Here is a 9,907-nt window from a genome sequence, read left to right on the forward strand (position 1 = left end):
CTTGGGGACAAAATCTTTTGTCAGTCGGATCACTGCTCTGTGCATGCCTAGAAAGGTGTCTGGTATATCAAAAGTGTTCAATAAATAAACACCAACTGACTGTTGCTGGAGGAAATCCAGGTGCTTTGGGTGTGATGATAGAATAGATGTTAACAAGATGTGTTTATGTAAATACATTTTTACTGTATGTTAATGAAACAATGTAACTACTTTTTAAATTGATACAGTTGACTCCTGAGCGACTCCGTTAGGTGTGCAGAGGTTGGTTGAATCTGCAGGTGCTAAACCTGCAATGCGGACTGGGAGTATATTTATTGAAAAAATCCTCACTTAAGTGAATCTGCACAGTTCAAACCTGTATTGTTCAAGGGTCAACTGTCACTGAAAGTACTGACAATTCAAGTACTATTTTGTTAGGTGTTTTTTTTTTTTCTACTTTCCTCACTTCTCCTCTTTTCCTTTATTTTTCTTTTAAAATGGAGTCAGGAATTAATTAACCTGATATACTGAGTATAGTTCCTGAATTTTGGTTTGTATTCCTGAATCATAGAATAGAATACATTATTGTAAATTAGGCACATGCAGGTTTATTGGTTAGTTTCGAGAAGCTAATTACTGTGCTGCTTTTGATTATAAAGACAAATTGTAAGGAAACATAAAATACAGAAGGCTATAAAAAGTAATCCAAATGACTCCAAATCCCTAGTCTGGACTCTAGTGAAAAACTATGTTAACACATGTACTTTGTTAATAAATGGAGTTTTGTTTTTTACTTTTAATAGTTTATATACTTTATATGTACATTTGAAAGTGTATATATGTGTGTGCGTGTATTTTTATTTAACATTATTATGAAAAGTTTCTCTTGTCAATAAAATGAAGCAAAACCATTTTTAACTATATAAGATTCCACCGAGGGATTTACTTAACAGTTTTTCTTAAACATTTGGTTCCAGTTTAGATTCTCCATTTTATAAACAGTAGGTGATAAATACATTTATATCTGTTGTAACTCCCTGTGCTTATTTCTTTTAAGTCTCCTCCTTCTTCTCCTAAGCTAGTAGACTAGTAAATAACTCATTTAGAACTCCACTGGTGTAATTTGAACTGTGAATGCCTACATTTTTTCCCAAAACAAAATAGTTTTAATATTCCTTTTTTTTTTTTTTCTTTCCTATTGTACAACTACTTAAAGTTCTTATAAACCATTCTTTTCCAGGCATTGCAAAGCTGGAAGAAGGAGATGAACTCCAACTTGCAATACCACGCGAAGATGCTAAAATATCACGGGATGGTGATGGCACATTTTTTGGTGCATTGAAACTTCTGTGACCTACTTACACCTTGTTTGTGGCTATTTTCCTCCCTTCCTATGTACCTCTAAGGAGAAAACACTTAGCTGGAAATGCCAAAAGAAGAAAAAAAAAAGTTAACCATAGCCTTTTCTGTGAGCTATTTGTTTTGGTTTTCTGAAACTAGACCAAACAGGAAATTTAACAGACAACCACAGCCAAAGGGTGTCATGTGAATTACAAGAAATAGAGCCCATTTAAGGAAAGAGTTAGAAAGACTTTTCACTGTAATGCCATGTTGAACAACTTAGTCAGAGCTTCTTGTCTTGGAGGAAGCATAGGATTCAAAGGGACAGTAGTCATTTCTTCAAAAACGGTATTCCATTATTTACTATGAAACAAGTGCCCACATCTGTAAGATATTTGGGAAAACTTAGGATCCGTCCTCTATTTTTATGTTAAATATGCCCCTCTCCTTTTTCAGTTAACATGGTAGAAAGTAAAAAGAACAAATTATAGAAATCTTGCATTTGCTACATGAATAAGTAATTAAAAGCTTCAATTTAAACATCATATTAAAGAATTGAACTCAAAATAGGATATAGATATTATTTAAGTCTTTTTGGTTTATTTCAAGTTTGCAAATTTTATCTCTAATATTGTATATTACCTGATGGAACACTTCCAGACATTTTTCACAGGAGGGAAATAAGTCTCTTATGTGTTTATACATATGTGTATTTTCTGTAGCTAATTTCAGTTACTTCAGAAACAGCATAGGCTAAATCCAATTCATTCATATAAGCATTAATTGAAAAAAACTATAATTGTTCTTATGTAAAAATAAAGTCTCTAATAAAAGTTAGTGAATACATTTATAATAATAACGTGGTATAATTTCCATTTATTAATTTCCATTTTCTATCCTTCTGTTTTAAACTGCTGCTATTGTAGTTCACGTATCCCAGCCTTTAAAAAATACGCATGTTATTAGCTTTAAAGAATTTGAGGTTTAATTAAAGTTCTTGGCATCCTGAAGTATGTTATATGACATGTGCTGTTATAAAGAATGCCATATGCCAGAAGACATCATCCTAACTTTCATTTTATAAAGAGTCATATTCAAGAATGCTATAATTCTTATCTTTTATTACATCGCTATCCCTTTTTTTGCTTGTGTTTTTAATGTCATCAGTTTAAAGAGTTTTTACTTCATTAAACAGTTGGCTTCGTTATTTTAAACAGTAACTGGAAGAATAGACCTTTGGTTAGCATTTATTTTCTCCAGTCTATATAAAAATATTTTTAGATATATTTTTCAAAACAAAAGGGATGATTTGTATTTTTGTATCTAAAATTAAACTTTGTTTAAAACTGATATCTAGAATTTTGGGTTTTTCGTTAAAATAAAACATTTTGCAATTTGTTTTAAATATTATAATTAAAAGAAATGATAGGTAGAGTAGGAGTTTCAATATTAGAAGGAGGTGAGTAACTTTTTTAGTATTGCTGCTAACTTGGATGGCCAAATAAAAATTTTTAGACCCATTTGCCTCATTTTTTGATGGAGTTTGTCTAACATCACTCATCTTTTTGTTTGTCTCCTCCTAACTACTAAATGTCATGTTAAAAATTAGGTGCATAACTGTAAAGCATGATAAAGTAATGTGTGTTAGGGTATGACAATAAAGTATTTGAGATCGTGAATATTTTACATATTTCAAAAAGGGTTTGTACACATCTATACTATATTTAAAGATATAAATTAAATATTTCTTAGAGAATAAGGTTAAGAAAGATACTATATTTATAATAGGCTTGCACCCTAAGCTTATTATAATCTGCAGCTTGTACCATTATTCTTTTTTAAGTGACTTAACATATTTTGTCAGCAGATGTAGAATTCAGCCACATAAAATATTCTTTTTTGCTTTATTTTTTCCTTTAATTTACCAATTTTTAAAAAGGTTTTTATTAAAAATATAGTTAGCATACAATATTATATTACTTTCAGGTATACACAATAGTTATTCAACATGTATATACCTAAAGAAGTGATCACCATGATTAAGTCCGGCAACCACCTGACACCATACCATGATATCACAGTATCATTGACTGTATTCCCTATGCTGTATGTTACATCCCCATGACTTACTTGCTTTATACTTGGAAATTTAGACCATTTATTGCCTTCCACCTTCCCCCTTACTTTTTAATTTTTCAATTACAGTTGACATTCAATATAATTTAATATGAAGTTTAGGTGTACAGCGTATGGTTAGACATTTTATTACTTAAGAAGTGGTCCCCCTGACTAGTCTAGTACCCACCTGGCACTATACATAGTTATTGCCATATCATTGACTATATTCCCTATACTTTACATTACATCCCAATGACTATTTTGTAACTGCAAATTTGTACTTCTTAATCCCTCCATCTTTTTCACCCTTCCCCAACCCCCTCCCACTTATCACCCAATAAATCTAGTAGCCACCTGACACCATACGTAGTTATTACAATATTATTGACTATAATCCTTATGTTACACCCTACATCCCCATTAAATACTTTGTAACAACCAATTTGTACTTCTTAATCTCTTCCTCTTTTTCACTCACCCCCAACTCCCCTCCCATCTGGCAACCATCAAAACATTATTTGTATTTATGAGTCTGTTTCTGTTTTGTTTGGGGTTTTTTTTGTTCTTTAGATTCCACATATAAGTAAAATCACATTGCATCTGCATTTCTGTGCCTGATATACTCCTCCCAGCCCAACACTCTCCAGGTCCATCCATGCCACCGCAGATGACGAGAACCCATTCCCTTCTCTGGTGGAGCAATATTCCACTACATAAATATACCACCTCATTTTTATCCATTCTTTTATTGACATACTCTCAGACTGCCTCCACATCTTGGCCATTGTAAAAAATCTTGCAATGAACATATGGATGCACACGTCCCTTTGAAGTAGCATTTTGGGTTTCTTTGGATAAATACCAGGAAGTGGGATTACTGGGTCCTTCTCTGTCTCTTGTTATAGCCTTTGTTTTAAAGTCTATTTTGTCTAGTATAAGTATTGCTACCCCAGCTTTTTTTTTCTTTTTTTTTTCTTTTTTTCATTTCCAGTTTCATGAAATAACCTTTTCTATCCCTTTACTTTCAGTCTGTGTGTATGAGTCTCTGTAGGCAGCATATGTAAGGGTTTTGTTTTCTTATTCATTCAGCCACCCTATGTTTTTGACTGGAACATTTAATCCACTTACATTGAAAGCAATTGTTGATAAATATGTAGTTATTGTTATTGTATTATTCATATTTTTTATATATTTTTTTCTTTTTTTGTCTTAAGTCCTTCTAACATTCCTTGTAATACTGGTTTGGTGGTGATGAACTCCTTTAGCTTTTTCTTGTCTGGGAATCTCTTTATCTGTCCTTCAACTTTAAATGATAGCCTTGATGCGTAAAGTACTGTTGGTTGTAAGTCCTTGTTTTTCATCATTTTGAATATTTTGTGCCAGTCCCCTCCGGCCTGCAAAGTTTCTGTTGAGAAATCAACTGACAGCCTTATGGGAGCTTGCATGTAGGTAACTAACCGCTTCTCTTTTGCTTGTTTTAAGAATCTCTTTGTCTTTAACCTTTGCCTTTTTAATTATAATGTGTCTTGGTGTGGGCCTGTTTGGGTTCATCTTGTTTGGGACTCTGCACTTCCTGGGTTTGTATGTCTATTTCCTTCACCAGGTTAGGAAAGTTTTTAGTCATTATTTCTTCAAATAGATTCTCAATCCCTTGCTTTCTCTCTTCATCTGGTACCCCTATGATGTTAATATTGTCCCAGAGATCTCTTAAACTATCTTCTTTTTTTTTTTTTTTTTGATTCTTTTTTCTTTCAGCTATTCTGGTTGGGTGTTTTCAGCTACCTTATCCCCAAATCGTTGATTCGATCCTTCCTTCTAGTGCATTTTTCATGTCAGTTATTGGATTCTTCACTTGTGACTGGTTCTTTTTTTATGGTTTCTGTGTCCGTTTTTATGCTCACTGTCTCTTTGTTGAAGTTCTCACTGAGTTCCTTGAGCATCCTTATAACCACTGTTTTGAACTCTGTATCTGGTAAGTTGCTTGCCTCCATTTCACTTAGTTCTTTTTCTGCAGTTTTCTCCTGTTCTTTCATGTGGGATGTATTTCTTTGTTTTCTCATTTTCACTGCCTCTCTGTGTTTGTTTCTATGTATTAGGTGAGCCTGCTATGTCTCCCAGTCTTGCTGGGTGTCCTTATGTAGTAGGTGTCCTGTGGGGCCCAGTGGCACAGACCCCTGGTCACATGAGCCGGGTGCTCCAGGAGTGTCCCTTGTATGGCTTGTGTGTGCCCTCCTGTTGAGCCTTGATTGCTGTTGTCATGTCAGTGAGTGGTATTGACCTTCAGGCTTCCTGTATGTTGGGTTTGGCCACATCCACAGCTTTTGGACTGCTGTGAGGGGAGCTTACCCCACGGAGTGACATTCACTCAAGAGGGCTCTGGTGATTGTTGAGGCCACGTTTTGTTGTGCCACTTGTGGAGCTAATTGGGTGGTGCTCTGCTGTGGTCTGAAGCCAACCTAGAAGTATGTTGGTTCTGAGGCCACTTTGGGAAAGTTTCCAGTCTAGGCCTAATTCAGCCATTGCCTGTGATGGCCCAGAGAGTACCTGGCAGGAGCTACAGAGTGATCCGTGGTTGGTTACTGCCTATGCTATACTTAGAGGTGCGTGGAAGAGGCCACTCTGTGAACCAAGGATGGCTGGCATCAGTACCAGGCCTGGGGTAGCTCCACAAACAGCCAGGACACTCCAAGGCCTGCTGCCACCTGCTGGCTCCTGTAAAGTTTAGCTGCTGATAAAGCCTCCTTTGGGAAGGAGTGAGGCAGGTTCCCAGTGAATCAGCAGGGTGGAGCAGTGGAGCTCACCAATCCAATCAGATTCAGATTTGGCTTGTGGGGGCATGCTCAACACAGGAAAGATGGCGCCTGCCTGCGGCTGTGTGAGAGGAGCCCCTCACACAGGGAAAGTGGGACTGTCCCTCCCGTCCTGGCCCCAAAGTTATACAACTCAGTCTCTCCCCATATATCTCAGACGCCCCCAGAGTCACCATCCCTCCACTGGAGCTGAAGGTGAGTGCCTGCACAGGCCCTCTAAGAGGGTGTCTGGGTTTCTGGCAGCCTTCCATACCTCCCAGACAGTCGGAATCCCCACTGTTTTTCACAGCCAGATGTTGTCGGGGCTCCTGGCACTAGTACTCCGGGCTGGAGAGCCTCATGTGGGGGGCTTGAGTTCCTTGCCCCTTTGTGGGGAACATCTGTAGCCGAGATATCTCTCTTGATTTTTAGCTGCCAATCGTGGGTATGGGACTGGCCCGTTTTGCATCTCTGCCCCTCCTACCAGTCTCGATGTGGCTTCTGCTTTATATCCTTAGTTATAAAACTTCTGTTCAGCTAGACTTCAGATGGTTCTCCAGGTTGAATGTTGTATAATTTCATTGTAATTTTGATGTGTGCACAGGATAAGACAAGCACAGCATTTATCTACTCCGCCATCTTGGATCTCCTGATCTACGTAAAATTTTCTTAAATCTTATTTTACTTTCATTTTAAACCAGTGTTAAAATGTGAATTCTATCATCCTCACATGTGAAATTCCGAGGAAAATTAGAGACTTTAGTTAAGTCAAAGTTTACTTAGATATTAGGAAATAGACTTAAGATTAGGTAAATACAGTGTTGTGTATGGGGATCTCCACTGCAGCAGTAGCTGCCTGAGTTTCTTTTTCTCTACCTTTCCCCCATTTATTTTAGTAAAAACTGGTGTTATATTGGGGTTACCTACAACAAAACATTTATAAAGTTTAAGTGGGTGGGTCCAGTCCAGATACTCTTATGTTTTAAATCTGAAATCAAGAGTTGTGATGAATAACTACTTGAGGGTATTAAATTGTTCCCTTGTGTGGGAACTAAAAAAATTAGCACAATATCCAGAGTGAAATAATGTGCAGCCCTAACTGGCACCTGAAGAAATCAACTCTCTTCTCTAACCCATTATGCAAGAGAAGGTCTTCCCAGTGTGGTTTGTTATGGTTGCAGAAATTTATTGATAGAAGAATACAACAAATCTATTTGTAATTTGAATTATGAATTAAAAAAATATTACTCTAAACACTTCCCTGCCCTAGGAGAGAGGTTCTAAACTGGTGAACAGCACACCAACGCAGCCAGCTGCTCTGTTTGGTTTGGCTCCCATGTTGCTTTACAACTCAAAAAAATCTAGACTCATTACAGGAAACAGGGCATATAAACTTTCAAAACTAGAGATGTTTTATTTTAAAACATAGAAGAGTGATGTATAATATACATGCAATCAAATACAAAACCTTAAGGGTACAGCTTGGTAATGTATGTTTACAAAACCGACCTTCTCCTGTAGCCACCTCCCAAATCTAAATATGAGACACTGCCAGCACCCCAAAACCTTTTATGCTCCTCCCTGTCTTTAAAGGTAATCACCACCTGACTTCTATCATCAAGGAAGAGTTTTGCCTTTTAGAACTTTGTACAAATGGTACCTCATGGGATGTAATCTTTTGTACATACTATCTGCCTGTATGTGCTCACCATTTTGTCTGTGAAATCCTTCCACACTGTTATACGCAGCAGTAATTCATTCTTGTTCACCGCTGAATAGAATTTTATTCTATGAATGTGTTTGTCCATTTTACCCTAGAAGAGCTTTTGGTGTCTTTCCAGTTTGGGGCTATTGGGACTTATGTGTCTGTGAATATTTTCAGAAAATATTTTGAGGAACCTATGTACATATTTCTGCGGGATTTACACCTAATAGAATTGGAATTATTGTGACATAGACTACACATATGTTCAACTTTAGTTAGTACTGCCAAAAAGGTTCCTGAGTGATGAACCATTTATTTAAAATCAAACCGAACTGGGCTACTGGAGGCAACAGTTGACTGAGCTAAGTTTTTCTACCAACAGTCGCCAGGCAAACACTCTCTGCTTTGCTGCAGACTCTGCTGACTCTCTTTGTCCACTTGTTATCCGCCTGGCCCTGTACTGGGATCCTGGGAATTAGAAGATATAGTTTACTCCTGATGACATGTGGGTATGTTCACCTTTATAAATTAATCTTGTAAATTAGAATACATTTGATTAACTTTTACAAATTAATCATGGTTGAAAGAGGGGTTCAAATCTCTAGCCGTGCTTATATCAGCAGCTTCTCCTTTCGGGTTCCTCTTCTTCTGTGGGCCAGACATAGATGTGAAGGGCTGACACGGGACAGTGAGCAACTCCAAACACGGGACATCCCTGCTAAGCCCAAACCATCAAGAAGTGAACGCAACTTTATTTTAAGCTCCATTTGAGGTTTTCTTTGATTTCCTCATCTTCACCATCACCATTATCCAAGCTGACTGAGTCTTTTGAAGTAATTTCAGGCTTGTGAAAATATAGAAAAAGAACAAGGAAACAGTACAAGGAAATCTCTTACCCTCTTCACTTTTATTCCCCAATGTTAGCATCTTGCAGTACTAGAATCAAAATCAGGACAGTACCTTTGATACAACATGGTCTTAAATGTGAGTAATAATCACCTTCTCCTTGGTATTCACTATAGCCAAACACACACACACACACACACACACACACACACACACACACACACTACAATTACAAAGGAATATTCGAAGACAGAGCTGGCCTTTGGACATGCCACCTCTGCAGTAGCAGAGGTTCCCACACTGCAGAAGGCCCTATTTTTAGATTAATCCCCTGTTGTTTCCATCCTCAAATTTGAAGTGGTCCTACTTGAAGATACTATGAGAGGAGAGTAGCGGATGGTAGTTAAGAGAGCGTCTCTAAGGCCATGCCCCTGGAATTCAAGTCCCAGTTCAGTTTTTTTTACTAGTTTTATAATTTGGGGTATGAAGGTAGTAGTGCTGGTAAACTCATGGAGTTACTATGAGAAATAAATGATTATGTGAAAACACCTAGTATTGTGTCTGGCACATTATGAATGCTATTGCTTAAAAGACACACATACCCTTAGCCTCATACACACAGAAGAAGAAGGGTTTGGACTGGAATTCAATAGAAGGGAAGAGATGTACACGGTTTGGTTTTATTAGCAAAAAAGATCTGAAAGCTAAATTGGCAGGAAATTGAGGAATACCTGGTTTGGTTGTTTAGTTTTAAGGTTTTTTTTGGGGGGGAAAGAAACAGAAAACAGCCCCCCTAGGATTGGGAACACCACTCTGGCCCTTCTTCAATTCCCAGAAGGCCTCCTCCCTCTCCCCAGCCGTGCAAATGAAAAAGAAAGCAACTCTGAGGACATCCTATCCTGGAGGCTAAGTATTTCCAAGATGGGAGACAGGTGGGGCAAGAATTTCAAGGTGGGAACAGAAGCTCACCCTAAGTTTAACCTCATAGGAGTGAAAGGGAACCAGGATTCAGGAGATCAGGGGGCAGTGGCAAGAAAACAGAATAAGGGGGAGTTTAATGAGAAAGAAAATGCCCATCAGGAAGGTTCTTTCCCCGGCCAAGGGATGTCCATATGAGAGCAGCATGCAG

The 9,907-nt window shown here is 37.6% G+C and overlaps 1 protein-coding gene across 1 annotated transcript in view; it reads left to right on the forward strand.

Moving 5' to 3' along the window:
• Positions 1 to 2,668, forward strand: part of TNFSF13B (TNF superfamily member 13b) — a 30,463-nt gene extending 27,795 nt beyond the window's left edge. The window contains exon 6 of the mRNA XM_019731025.2: positions 1,220 to 2,668. Within this exon, the coding sequence (XP_019586584.2) occupies positions 1,220 to 1,332 (113 nt within the window). The 3' untranslated portion in view covers positions 1,333 to 2,668. The remainder of the gene's footprint in view (positions 1 to 1,219) is intronic.
• The last annotated feature ends 7,239 nt before the right edge of the window (positions 2,669 to 9,907 follow it).

The sequence above is a fragment of the Rhinolophus sinicus genome, linkage group LG04, assembly GCF_036562045.2.
Source record: "Rhinolophus sinicus isolate RSC01 linkage group LG04, ASM3656204v1, whole genome shotgun sequence".
Classification (NCBI taxonomy): Eukaryota; Metazoa; Chordata; class Mammalia; order Chiroptera; family Rhinolophidae; genus Rhinolophus; species Rhinolophus sinicus.